Source organism: Oryctolagus cuniculus, chromosome 1 (assembly GCF_964237555.1).
Source record: "Oryctolagus cuniculus chromosome 1, mOryCun1.1, whole genome shotgun sequence".
Classification (NCBI taxonomy): Eukaryota; Metazoa; Chordata; class Mammalia; order Lagomorpha; family Leporidae; genus Oryctolagus; species Oryctolagus cuniculus.
In genome coordinates, this window is record NC_091432.1 from 48,068,260 (window position 1) to 48,090,038 (window position 21,779).

General features: G+C 44.3%; 2 protein-coding genes across 17 annotated transcripts in view; one reads left to right on the top strand and one right to left on the bottom strand.

Moving 5' to 3' along the window:
* GTF2H1 (general transcription factor IIH subunit 1) overlaps positions 1-11,006 on the bottom strand; it is a 41,553-nt gene extending 30,547 nt beyond the window's left edge. For 5 of the 6 annotated variants that reach the window (XM_051834002.2, XM_070072665.1, XM_070072662.1 and 2 more), the window contains exons 1-2: positions 10,796-11,006; positions 2,365-2,533 (exon numbers count right to left, since the gene is read on the bottom strand). In XM_051834002.2, coding sequence (XP_051689962.1) covers positions 2,365-2,518 — 154 coding nt within the window. In that variant the 5' untranslated portion in view covers positions 2,519-2,533; positions 10,796-11,006. Of the gene's footprint in view, positions 1-2,364; positions 2,534-4,862; positions 5,099-10,795 lie in introns of all 6 variants that reach the window. The other variant, XM_070072659.1, reaches the window with a different exon arrangement.
* A 199-nt stretch (positions 11,007-11,205) lies between these two features.
* HPS5 (HPS5 biogenesis of lysosomal organelles complex 2 subunit 2) overlaps positions 11,206-21,779 on the top strand; it is a 52,972-nt gene continuing 42,398 nt past the window's right edge. For 6 of the 11 annotated variants that reach the window (XR_011388118.1, XR_011388125.1, XR_011388123.1 and 3 more), the window contains exons 1-5: positions 11,328-11,587; positions 18,046-18,213; positions 19,892-20,002; positions 20,141-20,205; positions 20,627-20,819. Coding sequence is in view for 7 of the 11 variants with exons in the window: in XM_008275122.4 (XP_008273344.2) it covers positions 18,106-18,213; positions 19,892-20,002; positions 20,141-20,205; positions 20,627-20,819 (477 nt within the window). In the remaining 4 variants the exon portion in view is untranslated. Of the gene's footprint in view, positions 11,588-13,131; positions 13,276-18,045; positions 18,214-19,891; positions 20,003-20,140; positions 20,206-20,626; positions 20,820-21,779 lie in introns of those variants that run through there. The other 5 variants (XM_008275123.4, XM_070072629.1, XM_051833997.2 and 2 more) reach the window with 3 other exon arrangements.

Here is a 21,779-nt window from a genome sequence, read left to right on the forward strand (position 1 = left end):
GAGAGACACAGAGAGAGATCTTTCATATACTGATTCACTCCCCAAGTGACCGCCAACAGCTGGGGCTGGGTCAGGTTGAAGTCACCATCTGAGTCTCCCACATAATGCAGTGTCTCAAGCACTCAGGCCATCCTCTCCGCCTTCCCAGGCACATTATCAGGGAGCTGGATCAAAAGTGGAGGAGGGGCCGGCACCGTGGCACAGTGGGTTAATTCTCTGCCCTGTGGCACCAGCATCCCATATGGGCGCTGGTTCTAGTCCCAGCTGCTCCTCTTCCAATCCAGCTCTCTGCTATGGCCTGGCAAAGCAGTGGAAAATGGCCCAAGTGCTAGGGCCCCTGCACCTACCTGCATGGGAGACCAGGAAGAAACTCCTGGCTCTTGGTTTCAGATCAGTGCAGCTCTGGCCACTGCAGCCATTCCATTTGGGGAGTGACCCAGCGGATAGACCTCTCTCTGTTTCTCCCTCTCACTGTAACTCTACCTCTCAAGTCATTAAATAAAATCTTTTAAAAAAAGAAAAAACAGTGGAGGATCTGGGACTCATCCATATGAATGCTGGTGCTGCATGCAGCAGCTTAACCTGCTGTGCTACAATGCTGGCCCCAGGTCCAATTTATAAGTTTTACTGTTGTTTAACTGTTAAATCTGTAATGTTATCATTGGAAACTTATGAGGCATTTTCCCACAGAAACAAAGTTTGAAAAGGAGGTATTATTAACAGGATAGTAGACAAAAAAATCATACAACTTAGTACTGAAACCATGATTATTTTTCTCCTTTTGAAAATTAAGATTCCAAGTTACTTTAATGGAGAAAGACAGAGATGTTGGTGATTTGCAGCAGCAAAGTGAAGGTCAATCCTTAGGGTATGACAGCTGTTTATAAACAAAAGACATTCATAAATAGGGCCCCTGCAAGTTGAAGGTTGTCTGCTTTTGGTGGTGTCATGTTGCTTGAAATCCACACTGGATTTTATCTAGAACAATCTATATCCAGGGAAATATATGAATCCTCAGTACTGGTCACAGTTACGGTACCTCAACTTGTCAAGGGATTATTGCCCCACCTCTCCTGGGTCTCCACCACGTCACGATCTTTAGTCAGGTGAATTGTAGAAATTCCTGACAGATGGGGACGGCACTGTGGCACAATGAGTTAAGCCACACCTGCAGTGCTGGCATTCAATATGGATACCAGTTTGAGTCCCACTGCTCTGCTTCTGACCCAGTTCTCTGCTAATGTTTCTGGGAAGGCAATGGAAGATAGCCCAGGTCCAGGTCCCTAGGGCTCTGCCACCCATGTGGGAGATCCGGAAAAACTCCTGGTTTCAGCCTGGCCCAGCCCCAGTCATCATGGCCATTTGGGGAGTGAACCAACGGATGGAAGAGCTTTCTGTCTCTTCAGCTCAAATAAATAAATAAATAAAATCTTAAAGAAATAATAATAATAAAAAGGCAGTTAGAGAGAAAGGGAGAAAGTGAGTGAGAGAAATCTTCCATCTGTTGGTTCACCTCCCAAGTGGCTGCCAACAACTAGTGCTGGGCCAGGCTGAAGTCAGGAGCCTGGAACTCCATCTGGGTCTACTTACATGTGTGGCAGGTACCCGAGCACTCCAGTCATCTTCCATTGCTTTCCCAGCCTCATTAGCAGGGAGCTAGATTGGAAGTGGAGTAGCCAGGACATGAACTGGTGCTCGTACGGGACACTGGCATCACAGTCAACAGCGAAACCTGCTATATTACAATGCTGGCCCCGGATTATGCAACTCAAAGTATGTATGGAGATCTTTATCTGACTGACACACATGAACCTGTAAACACTCCATTATTAAGTGAAAAAATAAAAAACAAATTATATAATAGTACGTATTCTATGATCAAAGTTTATTTCTTTTTCTTTTTCTTTTTTTTTTTTTTTTGACAGGCAGAGTGGACAGTGAGAGAGAGAGACAGAGAGAAAGGTCTTCCTTTGCTGTTGGTTCACCCTCCAATGGCCGCTGCGGCTGGCGCATCGCGCTGATCCGATGGCAGGAGCCAGGTGCTTCTCCTGGTCTCCCATGGGGTGCAGGGCCCAAGCACTTGGGCCATCCTCCACTGCACTCCCTGGCCACAGCAGAGAGCTGGCCTGGAAGAGGGGCAACCGGGACAGAATCCGGCGCCCCGACCGGGACTAGAACCCAGTGTGCTGGTGCCGCAAGGCTGAGGATTAGCCTAGTGAGCCGCGGCACCGGCTCAGAGTTTATTTCTACATGGTTGATTTTTTTGGATATCAAATAAAAAATCCACAAAGATAGTATAACTTCATACAAATTACCAGCAAACATGACATACACACATATCAGACCTTAATACAGGTGACTTACATTTAATGTCCGCATACATATGGCTGATTGTAAACCTATCTTTGCCTTCAGGTGCCCAAGCAATTCTTTCTGCCATGAGGTACAGAGCTCCATCCTGTTTCTTCTGTCGCACCTTCTTTACAATCAGCAATACTTCTTCAGAGGAAGTTGCCATGATGGTTAGACAGTGCTAGTAGATCAGGAAAAAAAAATTTCACACATCAGTTGGGGTTGGATTTTGTTGACTCCCAGAGTCTCTTCTAACTCTAAAATCTAAAGTAGAAAATTGACGAGAAGGGAAAAAAAGTCTCTTCTCTCAACCAAAGCTGAAGATAAAGTCATGTGGCATCTTCTATGATCAAATTCTATGTTCATGCCTCATATGAATTTACACTACACTATGGTTCATAGCACTCAGCAATTTCCCAAAGCATTTCCACATACAAGGGTATTTTTCATTTATTTTAAGACTTACACAGGACCCTACTGAATTTAGGTCAAATTTGTTTCAATTGGAACAACTAACATCCATAGAATTTGTGTACCCTTCCCTCAACTATACCCAGAGCTGAAATTACACACCTGGTCTTCTATGTGCTCGTTCATTCCCCAAGTTTCCTGATTTCTGCTCTAAGTTTTTTCTATGTGCCTCAAAACAAACTGAGATGTCAACACTTAAAAATTTCACATGCCAGCTTCCCATCTTTTAAAAATGAAATGTCTTCAATGATTCTCTTTGTTTAGGTTGATGATTTTCTTTGTACATGGCTACCCAACTCCCTGTGAAACTCTCATGTTTCTACATGCTTCCCTCTCTCCCCCATATTCCATGCTTCTTGGACTCTTTTTTAATTTTTTTTATTTGAGAGGTGGAATTACAGGACAGAGAGAGGTGTTCCATCTGCTGGTTCACTCCCCAAATGGCTGCAAATCTGGCAGAGGTGGAGTCAGGAGCTTCCTCCAGGTCTCCTGCATGGGTGCAGGGGCCCAAACACTTGGGTTACCCTCCGCTGCTTTCCCAGGCCACTGGATCAGAAGTGGAACAGCTGGGACTCAAACTGGTACCCATATAGAATGCTGGTGTCACAGAAAGAGGCTTTAGCCTACTATATCACAGTAATGGCTATGATTCTTGGAATCTTAAAATCACCCAGCCATTGAGCTGTCTGGACTCCACGGCAGATGCCAAAACTGATGGTGATATTTGCCATAGGCTGGGATGGGGAAAGCTGTGATACAAATGTCACATACACACTATTTTTAGTGAAGATATGACTGGTGTTTATCCTAAAGGAATGGTTTAAAAATATAATTAAAAAATTTACTTCTTTAGGGAAAGTTCAAAGGATAATTTTGGGGAAGTCAGCCTAAGAATTAAGTTTGCCCTGAGCAAATAAGTAAAACTTTATGGAAAGCATTTCTGAGAGGTTAAAACAAATGGGAACAATGAAATATTGGTTCTGCTATTAATTATTCAAAATAATTAGAGAGAGCTTCTCTTTATACAAATGGGAAAACAAGCCTTAGGAATCGCAGCAGATATTAAAAACAATGGAAATCAGAAATTCTTATATAAAGCTATTTGGAAAAATAAAGTGAATTACTGGGGCCACGCTGTGGTGCAGCGGGTTAATGCCCTGGCCTGACGCGCCGGCATCCCATATGGGCACCAGTTTGAGACCTGGCTGCTCCACTTCCAATCCAGCTCTCTGCTATGGCCTGGGAAAGTAGTAGAAGATGGCCCAAGTCCTTGGGCCCCTGCACCATGTGGGAGACACAGAGGAAGCTCCTGGCTCCTTGGTTTGGATCGGCGCAGCTCCGGCCATTGCGACCAACTGGGGAGTGAGCCAGCGGATGAAAGACCTCTCCTTCTCTCTCTCTGACTCTTTCAAGTAAATAAATAAATATTTGGAAAAAAAAGACTGAATTACTTTAAAAAAAAAAATATTTATTTGAAAGACAGAGTTACAGAGAGAAGTGTTCCATGTGCTGGTTCACTCCCCAAATGGCTGCAATGGCCAGAGTTGGATCGATCTAAAGCCAGGAGCCAGGCACTTCCTCTAGGTCTCCCATGTGGGTGCATGGGCCCAAGGAGTTGGGCCATCTTCTACTGCTTTCCCAGGCCATTAGCAGGGTGCTGGGTCAGAAGTGGAGCAGCCATGACTCAAAACTGGTGCCCATATGGGCTACTGGCACTGCAGGAGGTGGCTTTACCTGCTGCACCAGAGCATTGGCCCCAATGAATTATTTCTTAAACCATCATCTCATAGGATTATAAAAGAGATCACTAGATTTAAAGCACTATTATTTCTTTCTCAATGAAGCAGTGTTTTTTTTTGTTTTTTGTTTTTGTTTTTTTTTTTTTTTAGTTAAAAAGTAAAATCTTGCTTTCTCTGAAGGTATCTCAACTCTGAGCACCCAGATCTCCCCTTTCACAGGTCTCTCCTTCAGTAGGTCTTTACAGGTCACTTCATTCTACAAGAAGGAAAAGGGTCAGTGTGAATATGTTTATTCCATACATTTGTACTCAGCCTAGGAGCAATCGATCCAAAGATGAATGTCTTTCAACATGATTCTTGCTTTCAAAGAGCTTCCAGGGGCCGGTGCTGTGGCGTAGCAGGTGAAGCTGCCGCCTGCAGTGCCAGCATCCCATATGGGCGCTGGTTCAAGTCCCAGTTGCTCCACTTCCGATCCAGCTCTCTGCTATGGCCTGGGAAAGCAGTAGAAGATGGCCCAAATCCTTGGGCCCCTGCACCTGCATGGGAGACTTGGAAGAAGCTCCTGGCTCCAGAATGGCACAGCTCCGGCCATTGTGACCATCTGGGGAGTGAACCAACAGATGGAAGACCTCTCTCTCTGTCTCTCCTCCTCTCTCTGTGAAACTCTGCCTTTCAAATAAATAAATAAATCTTAAAAAAAAAAAAAAAAAAAAGAGCTTCCAGTCTAGTGAGCAAGATGTGTGTAGACTATAGATGTGCTATTTGTCAGTGCACACAAACCTGAATGTGTAAAGAGCCCTCCTCCAAAATGTTCTGAATTAGGACCAAGGCAATTTTTCACTTGGGATGCTCTGATAACAAAGGTTCACCATAGAATATGTCTAAAGTAATTTTTTAAAAAATTGAAGTATAATTGAAAATCAAAGAAATGCCTACCTCTTAAGTGTTCTGTCCGATGTACTGAGAACTGTACACTCATACATCATTACCCAAATCAATACAGTGCAGTTCCATCACCCCTTAAAGTTTCCCCACGTCTCTTCAGTTAGTATTCCTTCCTACAGAACTCTTCTGCTGCGTCCCAAGCACATTAGCAGGGAGCTGGATTTGAAGCAGAATAGCCAGAACATGATTCAGCACACAGCAAATGCAGCTGCACCTGCTGTGTCACAACACCTGCCAGATGAGGGTACCTTATTGCATGTTTTACTAATGTGTGTCAGACACTGGACTAATTCACAGGCACAATGTTATTCAGTCCCAGGTTAATGAACATCTTATGAGGAAGGTTCTATTTTTAGTCCATTCTGTAGACAAGGAAACTGGGTCTGAGAAATCAAAATACTTTCCCAAGCATCAAGGAAATAGCAAAACTGCTATGAATCCGGGTCAGTCTGACCTTGGCGTTCCACTGTATTATTCTGCAAATATATATGACTGGAGAAAGACATCAAATTTACCAGCAATTACCAATAGGTGATAGAAATACAGAGGATATGGGGCTGGCGCTGTGGCGTAGTGGGTAAAGCCACGGCCTGCAGTGCCAGCATCCAAAATAGGCACCGGTTCAAGTCCTGACTGCTACACTTCCGATCCAGCTCTCTGCTATAAGCCTGGGAAAGCAGTGGAATACGGCTCAAGTCCTTGGGCCCCTGCTCCAGCATGCAAGATGGGGAGAAGCTCCTGGCTCTGGATCGGCTAAGCTTCAGCTGTTGTAGCCTTTTGGGGAGTGAAACAGCGGATGGAAGATTCTCTCTCTCTGCCTCTCTGTAACTCTTTCAAATAAATAAATAAAATCTTTTAAAAAATGTTTAAAAGAAATACAGAGGATATGAATATTCTTTTTGTCTTCTGGACCACCTACAATAAATATGTACTATGTAATGAGAAAAACAGTTATTAAAACGTCTTCCCAACAGCTTATGCCCTATCAAACCAAATGTTTATAAGGTAACATGTGAAAGTTTAGGGGTTAAGTTAGTGTGGGTAAAATTGAAAGCGCTTCCTATTTTGATTGTTTATTTTCAGCAATATGTATCACCATATGTTTTAAAAATTATTTAAGAAGTTATTCTTTAACACTTATTGGAGAGGCCAGCGCTGTGGTGTAGTGGGTAAAGCTGCCACATGCAACACTGGCATCCCATGGAGGCATCAGTTGCATCCCAGCTGCTTCATTTCCAATCCAGCTCCCTGCTAATGTGCCCGAGAAAGCAGTGGAGGATGGCCCAACTGCCTGGGCCCTTTTACCCACGTGGGAGACCTGGAAGAAACTCCTGGTTCCTGGACTCAGCCTGGCTTAGCCTTGGCTGTTGTGGTCATTTGGGGAGTGAACCAGTGGATGGAAGATCTCTTTCTGCGTCTCTACTTTTCTCTTTAATTCTGCCTTTCAAATAAATAAATCTTTTTAAAAAAATCTATGGAACTGTTCATTTTAAAAGCTGCCTATAGAATGTAAAACTATACTGCATACCATTACAAACATTTTAGAAAACATGAATTAGGGGCTGGCATTGTGGTGCAGAGGGTTAAGCCACAGCCCACAATGGCAACATCTCATATGGGTACTTGTTCAAGTCTCAGCTGCTCCACTTCTGATTAACAGCCTGCTAATGTGCCTTGCAAAAGCAATGGAAGATAGAGAGCCCTAGGACCCCCTGCCTCCCATGTGTGAGATCCACATGGAGTTCCAGGCTCCTGACTTCGGTATGGCCCAGCCTTCACCATTGTGGCCATTTGGGAGTGAACGAGCAGATAGAAGATTTCCCCTCCACCCACTAATTATGCATTTCAAACAAATAAATCTTTAAAAGAAAACATGAATTAAAATCTGACAGAGCAAGTCCCCCTTTAACTAGGCTTACAGGCACAGATGAAGAGTGTTAGCTTTGGAAAAGGACAGAAAAACTTTTCTGAGTTGGGAAGATAAGGAAGATGAGTCAGAGACACATCTAGTGGAGAATATATTCGATCAACTGAACTGATCTTGAGCAAGCCACTTTAAACCAATTAGGAAAAACCACCTCTTACACATAATATGAAAAATCATTCATATTACATTTCACTTGGGGGAACTTTAAAAAATAATTTAGAGATAAGTTATGGGACACTAGGCACAACTGGTCAATTGTCTCACAGCTAATTTGTTTGGCAAGTTTCCCTGGTCATCTGTAGCACCTCTTGTTAGTTGTACAAGGACCAATTTCAGGAGATGTAATAAAACCACGGGGGCTACCCTACAATGGTTTCTCTGATTTCCAAATTTTTCATGAAGTTAGGAGATTCTTTGGTGGCAAACAATTCTTCCCAATAGAACTCTGAAAAAGCCACAAAATAATTTATGAAAAATATTATTGGTGCAGGCTATATTTAAACAAATCAGGTGGCTAAAGATCTAGACTGACTTAAAAGATTATTCACTTTATGAAATAATCTGTCACAAGACTTCTTTAAATAGCAAAATCCTTCGGCAAAGGCATTAAGAAACTTAGTTACTATCTCACTCATTTGTGGAGTCCAAAAACACAGCCATCTTTCTGAAAAGTATAATGGTGGTTACCACAGGCAGGGGAGGGGGAGAGGAAGGAGGGCTGTGGAGAGGTTATTAATAGTGTTAAGTTACTGATAGATAGGAACAGGAAGTTTTGTAGTTCTTCTGCACAGTAGGATGACTACAGATAATGTTAATGTACTGTATTTCTCTTAAAAACTCTAGAAGACAGCACTTTGAATGTTTTCATCATAAATAAATGTTTGAGGAGATACATATTGAAACACCATACAGTGCCCATAAATATGTACAATTTGCATATGTCTTAAAAAATTTTCCTGAAGATAAGCATCTATGCCTTGTTCTTTGGCCTCCGTATATTCATTTGGCCCTCTTCCCACCAATTAGCTCATTTTTTCACTTTAAGCGTTAACGTTACTAGCTAAGATTTCCTAGCATCCTTGCCACACTTGCCACAATTCACTTTTGAAGTCATGATTTTGATGTACATCTCCCCTGACAGACTGCCAGCTTCCTAAAGGAAGGCAGAGGCCAGACGCACTATTTTGTGTTCACTGCAATACAACGCCCAGCAGCACAGTTAGGCCCACAGGAAGAACCCAATAAACCACTGAGACACTGAAGATCTTTGCTATTAAAAAGACAAAAGAAACATTTGCACATACATCTTGGGTTAAACTCCAGAAAGTGCTACAGCTCTCAACTCACAGATGGGACTACTACTTCTCACACATTCTAGTGACAGGAATAAGAAACAAGTGAGCAGAAACCTTTAAATTATTGCATCTGCATTTCCATTACCTATACCCCTAGATAAAGATAAATGGAGAAAAAAAAAAAAAACACAAGTGAAACATACACTCCTTGGCACTCTTTCTTAAGCTGCTGGAACTATCAGCACAAAAAAATGGAGATTGGGAATGCTGCTTGCCCTTAGGCAACAAAGTGTTTAGCAACTCAACATTACTGGGAATAACACCTTAAAAATATGTAAAGAGTGACCTAAACATACTGGTTTAAGGACACTTTCCCAGTCGTTTTTCATTTCACGGCAGTGCAGGGAGAGGCCGGCGGGAAATGCGGCACAGATGCATAACAGAGGGCAACCGGCTCACATTCACTAATAAATACTGCAGGCTGACACGAGTCCATGTCCAAAATCAAGAGAAGAGTCATCAGTCGGCAATCCAAGTGAGAGAAGGACTATAAAATCAATGCCTGACCCCCACACACTGACGGCAAGAGAGAGATAAAGTAAGGAGGACACAAAGACAGCTCTAACAGCAGGATCCCTGAGGTAGAAATGGTGGCCAAAATGCTAGGGAAGCTCACAGCACACCAGACAACACTCTGCTGATAGGTGGAAAAAAAAAAAAAAGAACACAGAGAAGCAGGCTATTAAGATGCACCGATATGTCAGCAGCGAGAAGCTCTGAGCCTGGAGGGCAGGACACATCAGAAGCATTCACAAACGCCTGGAGCTAATCATTTGCTTCACCTTTAACAAATCCTTCCTCTGGACAGCACCAATCCCCCTAGTATTTATAAAGAGCCCTTTCTCCATTGGCTTGGGTTACTTTTATACATTTGTACTGCAATGTGTATTTAGCTATCACCTATAAAGGTGAGCCCCACTAAAGCTCAGCTGAGTGAGGTTAGCTGATCGTTTCTTTCTTTCTGAATGTGGAATTCTGGTCTGCTAATAGTACAAAGTTCTTTCTAGAGTCCCAGGAAGCCTCAACTGCTCTATTTTAAGTAAAAATTGGAAGCTGGCAACATCAGCTTAATTACCAAAGTCCAGATCAGTGGCTTTCAAATTGTACTCCCAGAAGATGCTTCAGGGGCAGAGGCCAGGCTCAGGGCACGGGGTCTGGTCCTGCTAAACTCAGTTCCGCCACAGCATGCGGTTTCCTAGGCTGGGGTCCGGGGCTTCGTGGGAGGAAATGGTTCTCCTAAAAAAGGTCTGGAACTCACCTGCCTGGATAGTCAGAACATCGATCTCTATGGAGCCAGTACTTACTGCAAGGTATATTTCAAACTACTCAATTTTCCAGTTTTTAAAACTGGATCTTCCAGTGCGTAAAAATGTTATCTTTCCGCCACCTCCATTTTATAGATGTTAAAATGGTCGTTTAAGAGCCAATCAATACAGTATCTTACTCCACTCAGCCTCTGAGAACACTGGGAAATTTATAAAAATAATTATGTATTTCCACATACAGATGGTCTACTTTTTACCACAACTTGACAACCAAATTGTGCATAACCAAAACTGGGTGTGTGGGTTGGCACAAGTGTTAAGGCTTTTAACAGAGGAAGGACTGACAGGTTTAGAAGCGAGGAATGCGCAGACCCCAAGGTGAGAGCTGCTCTTAACAGACATCGGCTCTAAGCACGTTCCCTAACCCCTGCCCAGGAGAGGCCTCACTTCCTTATTTCTCACCAGGCAAGCCCGATCCTGGCTGTGGAGAAACCTCTGAGTCCCTGCTCTCAGTGGAACGGCAGGCTTGCCTTAGACAAGTAGCTTAGCGGTCGCCTCCTCCCCGCTCTGGGATAATAAAGGGCAAACGAGACCGTAGGCTTGGGCACCGTGGCTACCGCGACAGCAACGCTGGGGTAAGGGACAGGATCCACGCCGTCCGGCGGCCCCGGGGCCTGTCAGCTCCTCACCGCCCACCACCGCCTACCGCTTGCCCACCCCCATTCTTCGGTCTTAACTTACCAGGTGGAAGCCACAACCCTGAGCAGGGAGTAAGTAGCTGTGTTGGGTCAGGTCGAGTTCCGCTGCGCTTCTTAGAGCTGCTGCTGGGAAGAGGCGGAAACCCAGTGGCCGCAGCCGTCGCCACCGCCTCTGTTACTGGGGGGTCTCGCCTCCATCGCTGGCTGCGAGGGTTCTGAGGGCACGTGACCGGAAGTTCGAAGGCGGGCTTGCAGGACACGTGACCACAGAGCGCGGCCGCCATGACACCTTCCGCTAATTCCCTCCCTCCCCCACCGGTTCCCGACTGTTTTGTTTCCTCTCTCCGGTCTTGAGCACTTAAGGATACTGGCATCCTGGCGGGCCACCCATTTGGTCTAGAGCTCCTCCGGTGCGGTCCAGCGCCGTGTCTTCAACCCGCGGCGGCTCGCCGACTGCAGGCCGTAGGGAGCGTCATTGCGACGGCGGCTCGAGGGGGTGGGGCCACGCGCAAGGGGACGTAACCTGTCACGTGACAAGGAAGTGCCGTTAATGGCGTTGTCCCCGCGTCCCCGGCGCTCTTGGATGACGTAAGCAAGGGAAGGGCCGGGTAGGAGGGAATTGAAGTTCAGGTTTCGCTCTTAACTCCGAGTGGCCCGGTGCTGACCGAGAGAGAGTGCCTGACCTGAGAATTGGGAACTGCAGACCTGGATGTGGTGGAGCTGGGCTGAGACTTCTGGGCTGCTGATCTGTGAGCCTGGTTTGAAAACTTGGTTGCTGGGGCTCCTCTCTTCAAGAAATCTGAGTGCAGTATTTAAAGTTACTGCTGTTTAAAAGGTAGTAGTTCCCCCTAGGCGAAGAGCTGCTTGTGGTCAATGACTGTTTTGTTCATCCTGTGTCTCCAGCGATGCATGCAGGGCCTGGAACATAGTAGACATTCAGAATGGTGTGTGAATGAATGCATTATTGATTAAGTCGCTTTTTCTCTGTTGAGTCCCACAGTTCTCTGATCCTTACTTGTTGGATAGAAAGATCCCAATATAGAAATGGAAAAGACTGTTACTTTCCTATTGCAACATTTCTTTAATTTTTTTCTTTTTTTTTTTTTTTTTTTTTTTTTGCTTCTCCTTCCTTCTACAAACGCTTTTGTGGGAGCAGCAAACACTGTTTACTACTCTTAGGTTATAATCAAGTGAATCGGGGAATGGAAAGATCTTGATTCAGGAGCCATGGGTTCTAGTCTCAGCTCCTTCTCTTGAGAGCGCTGTGACCCTTGGGCGGGCCAACCTCTCCGAGAAGTTTCACTGACTTTGGTAATACGCATTTGTTGCTTCCTTCTGTGTACTTAGCATTTTGCTGAGCTGGAGCTGTGACAGACTTTGTAGAGGTAACATCGAAAGTCAGCTTTGCAGAAATAGGGTTTTTGTTAGGTGGAGAAAGGCTCAAAAGGAAGCAAATACTAAATCACAGTCACAATCAGCTTACATTATGAAAGAGAAAGAAAAGTTTGTACAGGGGCTGCTGTGACACAGCGGGTTAAGCCATGGCATGGAGCCCTGGCATCCCATCTGAGTCCCTGCTGCTCTGATGCTAATGCACCTGGGGAGGCTGCTGATGATTTCCAGAGTACTTGGGCTCTTGCCACACATGTGGGAGACCCAGACGGAGTTCCTGGCTCCTGGCTCTTGAGGCCATTTGGGGAGTAAACCAGATGATGGAAGATTTCTCTTTCTTCTCCCTCTGATGCTCTGCCTTACAAATAGATAATTTTTTTTGGAAAAAAGAGAAATAGTACAATATAGTTGGATAATGGGAGAATAAGATGCTCTATGAGGCTGGAAAAAAAGTAGGGATCAGATTATGTGTAAGAAGGGGAGCTATTGGATGTTTGTACAGAGCTTGTTTTTTAAAGTACATTTAAAACTTTATTGTGGAAAATTTCAAACTCTGAGTTAGACATAATAATATAATGAACTATCCCATATACCAGTTAAAACAATGTATTGTTTGTTCTGAGGTTTTAATTTCTAGGTATTTTTTATATCCCATTCTATTGTTTGTACCGAGCACTTAAATTTCTAGCTACTGTTGCATTTGGTTAATAGCAACTTTCAGTTTGTGTTCAATGTTACTATATCTAGGTGCTGAACTAGCAAACTTTTATTTATCTTTAAAAAAAAATTTTCTTTGGGTTTTAGCTGACTGCTTCCTTGTTGTTCAGCCAACAGCCTGACATGGCCATTTTGAAAACACAGCTAATGCTATGTTTATAATATGGAAACTTAGTGTCCAGATCTAGGGAGCTATTGTTGTCTACTCTATTTTGTGCTCACTCAGCTACTTAAGGGTATCATGTTGAGTTCTAAGCACTGCATTCTCAGGCAAGCTAAAGTGACTGCGGGTTGGCCAGAACACAGAAGAATTTGGAAAAGAAGACCTGACAATGCTTTTCAAATACTGAGAGGCTGTTCTGGAAGGAGCAAAATTATTTCCTTCAACTGTAGAAGCCACAGTTAGGCATAATGGTAAGAGTTGTAAGTGATCAGATTTCAGACCTGTATTAAAAAAGACCTTGTAATGATGAACACTGCAGGATGGAATAGGCAGCTTCAGGAGTGCTTGCTTTCAGTCGCTGAAAATACTCAGGGATCTAGAGCAAAACTAATTTCTGAGTTAGGTGGATGTGTACTGAATTACCTATGAGTCCTCCACCTTAAGAATTCTGGGAAGGCAGTTAAGTGGAGTCCTGGAGGCTGGGTAAACCTGAATAAGTAGATCCAGAAGAGAGTGAGCCTAAAGTTAGCATAGAGGTGGTTTGGGGAACGCTACCACCCAGCAACTTCTTTTGCTAATACTGTTTTCTTTTGCATTCCCATCTTGGTTAAATCTTTTTTTTTTTTTTAAATAAAGTAAGATCCTAAGATTTTCCTCTATTGTAAGATGTTCTGCCTTCATTGAGAACAAGGCGAAATGGCCTGTCCATCTTGGGCTTTTATTTCAGGAGTACAAGTAGAAGAGATGTGGTTGTCTTGATACCATTCCTTTCTGTCTCTTAAGTCCTCTGTATTCAGAAAGTCAGAAGTTTTCTCCTTTCCCAGGAGACTTGTAAGGGAGCTGAAATGCCTTATCTTCACTTCCCTACCACCCACTCGTTAAGTTCCTTGTTTTCCAGCTTTAGCCCACAACATTTTACAGAACTTGTTGTGCCCCTGCCCCAACACCAGAGCTTTCAAAGCCTCTCTGTTGCCTGCTAAATTAAGTGTAGGTTCCTTGGTTTGAGATTCAGTGTTTTGTAATTTGGCCCCAAATTGCCATTCCAGGTTTATCTTTTGAATTTCCATTATCCTATGTTTCAACCTGTGTTTTCCGGACTAAACTTGTCTTCTCCAAATAGATCCTTTGCTTTTCCATCTCAGGATCTTTGTTGGTTACTGCCCTATCTGCCACCCTTTCCTTTTTCCTTCTGATAAGCCTGCGCTGTGCGCATGCTCCTTCCCTTTAAGACATTGTCTGTGATTCCCTTTAACTCAGTATGATCCCTCTATCCTCTAATTTCTAATAAAGCACTTTGCTTATGCTTCTTTTATGAGACCTCCATGTGCGTATGTATAGTATTTATTTTATATTCCCTATTTGGACATAAACTGGATGATATCTGGAATTATCTTACTTGCCTTGCTCCTACCATTGTGTCTGCCTGGTATTTTACTTTGTAGTTTATAAAATGAATGAGTGAGAAGCATAAAGGAAAATTTTTCTCAAATCAGGAATTCTCAAATATTTTGAGTGTAGGCATACTAAAGAGTATATTTTATTTTATTTACTTATTTTTTAAGCACAATCACAATCCTTATAGAAGTTTGGCTGTTATTAAGAAGGGTATTATATGCAGAAAATAAGACTATCTTTGGTGCAAGCAAAGAAAAATATCATAAGCTTCCATATGTTTTGGCACTAGATGGAAATGATGTTCCATGGGGACAGGCATTCTGGTGCAGCCTACTTCTTGGGACTGCTGCACTCCATGGTGGAGTGCCTGGTTCAAGTCCCAGATGTTCTGCTTCCAATCCAGCTTCCTGCTAACGCATCCTGGGAGGCAGCACATCATGGCTCAAGTGCTTGGGCCCTGCTACCCACGTGAGAGACCCAGATGGGGGTCAGTACTCCTGATTTGGGCTTGGCATCTGGGAAGTGAACCAATGGGCAGAAGACCCATCTCTGTCTCTGTCTTTCAAATAGATGAACATAAATAAATAAACTTAAAAAATATATTCCATGAAGGTTAGGATGTTGTTTTGTACTTCGTGGTTATCTCCGGGACATAGAACCATACCTGGCATATAGGTGGTGCTCAGTATATATTTGTTGAATAAATGAATGAGTGAATGATATATGTTTCTGGGGAAAAAACCCCCACAAAACAAAGTATAAATAATGCAGAAAATTAGTAAGTATAAACAGTTGTATTTGAATTTTTCTGTGATATTATTTGACTGGTAGCAAAGGATTGATAAAAGTTAAAAATAATAGGTAGAATTGCCTTAAATTTTATTGATTTTTGTGCAAATCAGTGCCATGTGACAAAACTTGCATGTTAGAGTAGTCAGACAGATAACTCTTTTTTTTTTTTTTTTTTTTTTTTGACAGGCAGAGTGGACAGTGAGAGAGAGAGACAGAGAGAGAAAGGTCTTCCTTTGCCGCTGGTTCACCCTCCAATGGCCGCCGCTGCAGCCGGCGCACCGCGCTGATCCTGGCAGGAGCCAGGAGCCAGGTGCTTTTCCTGGTCTCCCATGGGGTGCAGGGCCCAAGCACCTGGGCCATCCTCCACTGCACTCCCTGGCCATAGCAGAGAGCTGGCCTGGAAGAGGGGCAACCGGGACAGAATCCGGCACCCCAACCGGGACTAGAACCCGGTTTGCCGGCGCCGCAAGGTGGAGGATTAGCCTATTGAGCCACGGCGCCGGCTCCAGACAGATAACTCTTGTGTTTGTTTACAAATTCCCTCGTTAGGAATTTGTCATTTCCTACTTTGTGTTCTTATTTGTTTATTTCTACCTTGTTTCTTTCACTGAATCTCTTATTCTTTGTGCTTTAGTTCCCTGTACTTTGCGTTTCACTTAGTAGGTGCACTCATGTTCATTCAACCTACTTGTTAAGCACCTGCTAGGCTGGAGAAGAGACTTCCATGAAGAGCTACAGTGGAGGCTCATAGAGGTTTCTAATTTAAGGCCTTTATAGAAGATTGCATTTTATGGGACACTTCTAAAGACAAGAAGATTTACAACTCAAAGAAGTGCAGCAGGGTTGCTCTTTTACCTCAGAGGAATTTTTTTAAAAGAGATTTATGGGCTGGTGCTGTGGCTCACTATGCTAATCCTCGGCCTGCGGCGCCAGCACCCTGGGTTCTAGTCCCAGTTGGGGCGCTGGATTCTGTCCCGGTTGCCCGTCTTTCAATCCAGCTCTCTGCTGTGGCCCAGGAGTGCAATGGAGGATGGCCCAAGTGCTTGGGCCCTGCACCCCATGGGAGACCAGGAGAAGCACCTGCTCCTGGCTTCGGATCGGCGTGGTGTGCCAGCCACAGTGCGCCAGCCGTAGCGGCCTCTTGGGGGCGAACCAACAGAAAAAGGAAGACCTGTCTCTCTCTCTCTCACTGTCCACTCTGCCTGTCCAAAAAAAAAAAAAAAAAAAAAAGATTTATTTGAAAGACAGAGTTACAGAGATAGGTAGAGCCAGAGAGAGAGAGGTCTTCCACCCACTGGTTCACTTCCCAAATGACTGCAACAGCCAGAGTTGAGCTGATCCAAAGCCAGGAGCCAGGAGGAGCTTCTTCTGGGTCTCCTACGCTGGTGCAGGGGCCCAAGGAGTTGGGCTGTCTTCTGCTGCTTTCCCAGGCCATAGCAGAGAGCTAAATCAGAAGTGGAGCAGCCAGGACTTAAACTGGCACCCATATGGGATGCTGGTTCTGCAGGCCAGGGATTTAACCAGTTGTGCCACAGCACCGATGCCCCTCAAAGGGATTTTACCAGTTTTCCTTATTTATTTATTTATCAAAAGATTTTTTTTTTTTTTTTTGACAGGCAGAGTGGATAGTGAGAGAGAGAGACAGAGAGAAAGGTCTTCCTTTTGCCGTTGGTTCACCCTCCAATGGCTGCCGCGGCCGGAGCACTGCGCTGATCCAAAGGCTCCTAGGAGCCAGGTAGTCTCCCATGGGGTGCAGGGCCCAAGCACTTGGGCCATCCTCCACTGCACTCCTGGGCCACAGCAGAGAGCTGGCCTGGAAGAGGGGCAACCAGGACAGAATCCGGCGCCCCAACCGGGACTAGAACCCAGTGTGCCGGCGCCGCTAGGTGGAGGATTAGCCTATTGAGCCACGGTGCCGGCCTATCAAAAGATTTTATAAAGGTAAGTTTTAGTTATTTTATTTGAAAGTGAGATCCCTTCCAGATGTGGGTTCACTCTTCAAATGCCTGTGGCAGGCAGCCTTGTCTAGGTCAGACTGAAGCCAGGTGCCCAGAACTCCATCTCAATCAGGATGTCCCACATGTGGCAGGAACCCAACTACCTGAGCCACTACCTGCTGCTTCCTAGGATGTGCGGTAGCAGGAAGCTGGAATCGGAAGCACAGCCAGCACTTGTTCTCAGGCACCCTGATGTGAGGTCTAGATGTTCCAGGTGGCATCGTAACTGCTACACCAAAAGCCTACCCCATTTTTTTTTTTTTAATTTGTTGGAGTAAAAAGTTCCTGTCTGCTGATTCGCTCCCTATAAATGGGGCTGTGCCCACAGTGGTCGTGGGGACAGAGGGAGATCGAAGCTGGGAGCCAGGAACTCAATCCAAATCTCCCACATGGGTGGCAGGAGACAACTACTTAAGCTGTCATTACTGCCCCCAGGGTCTTTTTCAGCAGGAAGCTCGAATCAAAAGCTGGGGTCTCATATCAAACTCAAGCACTCGGTTGTGATGGTTTAACCACTGGGTCAAAGGTTCGTCTCCAGTTTTCCTTTTAAGTCCTATTGTGCTCTCTTAGCTTACAGTGTCAGATAATAAAATGGGATTGGATTGTGGCGGGCCTTGAGAACCTGGACCAGATGCTGTAGGAATTTTAGATGGAATGATGTCTGAGCACACTGTTGCATGCAAATGTACCTGTATGAGATCTTTTGCTACCTAGGTACAAAGTACTTCCAGAGTAGGGATCCTTGTCCCTTTCTCCCATTTCCCTGTGCACCGCATGAATTCATTAAATACATGAGTATGGAATGAATGATGAGCTTGTTAAATTCTGTGTTTGCAGGTTTTATTCGGCTGAGGAAAACTGTGCCTCTCACAGAACGAGTTTCGACTTTCTGACTAAATGACTTTTGTGCCAGTGATAGCAGAGCCCTACAGCCATGTGCTGGCAGAGTTTGAGTCTCTGGATCCGTTACTCTCAGCCCTGAGGCTGGACTCCAGTCGCCTAAAGGTGAGCGTCTTAATCCTTTTGTGGGTTTCATTTTCGTAATTTTGTGCACTTGTTAAATGGGCCCGTGCCCTCCCGTAATTTTGTGCGCTTGTTAAATGGCCTGTGCCCTCTAGTTCCTTGCGTTTTGTGGAATGTTGGGTGTCCTTACCTGTCTTAGTCATACCCTCCATAGCAATAGCATGAATTATCTTAGAGCTGTCATTTGGATTCTTCTCTCCCCTAGAAATCATGATCCTGACTGCTTAATTTTTCCCTCTCTGTGATCTTAGTGTCTTCTCTCAGAAAGTAATGTATTCAATTGAAAATAAAATAGTAGCAATAAGTGTACACCACTCATCACAGTTTTAAACATAAATATTTATTTGTTCATTTATTTACTTGAAAGGCAGAGTTACAGAGAGAGTGGGAGAGACAGAGAGAGAGAGATACCTTCCGTCTCCTGGTTCACTCCTTAGATGCCTGCAACAGTCCATGGAGGGGCCAGGCCAAAGCTTGGAGTCAGGAGCTTCTAGAACAAAATTGTATAACTAATTCTAGAATATTCTCATTCCTACATTTTCACTACCACCCCAAAGCACCTTTCTAGCCTCTAAGGAAAGGGAAGATAAGAAGTGATAGGCAAAGTATTATGAGATACTATTATATTATTGTGAAGGTTGATATTAGAAGTTTTTCCACTGTAAGTCATGGACTACTTTACTCATAGTGGCTTAAGCAATAAAGACATTTGTATTTCTTTGGAGGTTAGTGTCTCGGGCTGTAGCACAGTGGCCCAACTGTACTACTGAGGACACAGACCAGACTTTCTCTCTTTCCTGTTCTGCTAGTATCCATATGACAGCAGGCATGGGGTAATACTTACTGCATTCTTAATGTCCCCATTAGCCTCTCAATCAAGAATGAGGGGAACAAGGGCAGGGGTTTCCTTTACTTCAGACTCTGCCTTTTATCTGAGAAAGTCAAACTTTCCAAGTAGCTCCCAGCAGGCTTAGTTCCATTGGCTGCAACTGAGTCACATGGCTGCCCCTGGCAGCAATGGAAACTGGGAAAGTAAATACATGGGATTGCTAGCTTTTATGGTAGGAAGAAACAAAGGGGGCTGTGAATGTCTCAGATAATTTTTTGCCACAGGGTATTGAGCACAGCATGGCTCCTGATTTCTTTGGTGGATACAGAGAGGAATCAGGCCAAGGGGATGGAGAGACAGTCCAATGACCTGCATCTTTGCCCTATGCAGTCTCACTTGGCTGTCAGAGCTGTGGACATTTTATGATGATTGTCTGGACAAGAAGTGATGTGAGTGAGCAAATGATTAGTGTGGGTGCTTTAATCCCTTGATGAGTCATGTGGTCTTTCACTGTTAGGGTCAGCACTGGAACTGCAGCCAAATTGTACAAAACATGAATGGTGTAGTTAGCAGCTTTCACCAAGGACAGATTACTCATTTACCCAGCTGAGCTTGTTGAGCCTTTTTCCATTAGAACTTTAATAGTCAAGTGTTCTTTGGTATTCTTACTTATCTAGAATTCAAGCATGAGTGCCTTATGTTGTGTAAATCTGAGCAGGGGGTCGGGGGAGAGGAGGAACCTGCAGGACACAGCCTCAGTGTTTGTTCCCAGTGCACAGTCTGTCTGGCTGAGTGCTGTGATTATCTCACACTGTCTCCTCACACATTTAGTGCACAAGCATAGCCGTGTCTCGGAAGTGGCTGGCTCTGGGCAGCTCGGGAGGAGGACTGCATCTCATTCAGAAGGAAGGCTGGAAGCACAGGCTGCTGCTCTCACACAGGGTAAGAGCAGAGGCGGCCCTGTCGCCCACCATTCAGCCTGTCTTGCAGAAGTGTACATTTCTCCAATTTAAACAATCACTTGGAAGAAAAGAATGTAAAACTTGAGAGTTAAAGATTCTTTTCCCTTTTATGCTCTAGGAAGGTGCAATTTCTCAGGTTGCCTGTTGTTTACATGATGATGATTATGTTGCTGTGGCTACCAGGTGAGAAGCTTTTAAAATTAAATGCATTTTAATTAAAAGTGTTTGTTAGGGTGACCAGTGATTCCAGTTTGCCTACAGCTGTCTCGCTTTTAGCAGTGAAAGTCCTCTCTCCTGGGGAATCTTTCTAGGCCAGAAAACCAGGATGGACCGTTCGTTGGTCATCCTGGTGTTTGTGGAAAGATGCTAATTTGAGGCAGTGACATTTCAAAGATCTTATAAGGGAAAGGGGAACAGAAATAATTTAAATATTTAAGTTCTGTTATATTGGTCTAGTCACTAAAGCAAGGAAGTAGTATTTTGACACCTTTTTTTCTGAAGAATAAGAGTTGCATATATGTTTAATATAGTTGATACTGTGATTAACTAAGTCATACCTTTTCACCATTGCAAAAAACTTGATTCTGTGACTCACTTCTCACAGTCAAGGCCTTGTAGTTGTTTGGGAATTGAATCAAGAGCGTCGGGGGAAACCAGAACGAGTTTATGTGTCTTCAGAACACAAAGGCCGAAAAGTTACAGCTCTCTGTTGGGACACAGCTCTTCTTAGAGTGTTTGTAGGGGATCACGTCGGGAAAGTTTCTGCCATCAAACTCAACACTTCTAAACAAGCCAAGGTGAGAACCAGTCCAGTTCTTTGTGTATGTGCTTGGATATAAGGTGTAGTCTCATGGAGCTTTCAATTAAGGGATGTGAATTTACTGGCTGTATTTATTGGGGGGCTGATCTAGAGCCAAGAATGCAGGTTTTAAGGAGACTCATTTCTGTGTAGTACCCATGGGAGCCTGTTCCAGCTTGATTCTGTTGCAGAATGGCATCTGTAAACTAACTTCTATAATTTGCACATTGTATTGTAGTACTTCCTAATTCACCTGTATGGCTCCTTTAAATCAAGTATTCTTTAATATAGGGTTATTAGGCCGGTGCCGCGGCTCACTAGGCTAATCCTCTGCCTTGCAGCACTGGCACACCGGGTTCTAGTCCCGGTTGGAGCGCCGGATTCTGTCCCGGTTGCCCCTCTTCCAGTCTAGCTCTCTGTTGTGGCCAGGGAGTGCAGTGGAGGATGGCCCAGGTGCTTGGGCCCTGCACCCCATGGGAGACCAGGAGAAGCACCTGGCTCCTGCTTTCGGATCAGCGCGGTGCGCCGGCAGCAGCACGCTGGCCGTGGTGGCCATTGGAGGGTGAACCAATGGAAGGAAGACCTTTCTCTCTGCCTCTCTCTCACTGTCCACTCTGCCTGTCAAAAAAAAAAAAAAAATATATATATATATAGGGTTATTGAAAAAAGATGTCTGTTTATTAGATAATGAGGATAAAATGGAGGCCGGTGCCACGGCTCACTAGGCTAAATTATTATTATTTTTAAAAATATTTATTTATTTATTTGAAAGGCAGAATTACAAAAAGAGAGAGAGGGAGAAAGAGAGTTCTTTCATCTATTGGATCAGTCTCCAGATGCCTGCAATGCCTGGGACCAAGCCAGGAGTCTGGAACTCCATCCAGATGTTTCCCACATGGGTAACAGGGGCCCAGGTTCTTGGGCCATCTTTGGCTGATTTTCCCAGGCACATTAAAAG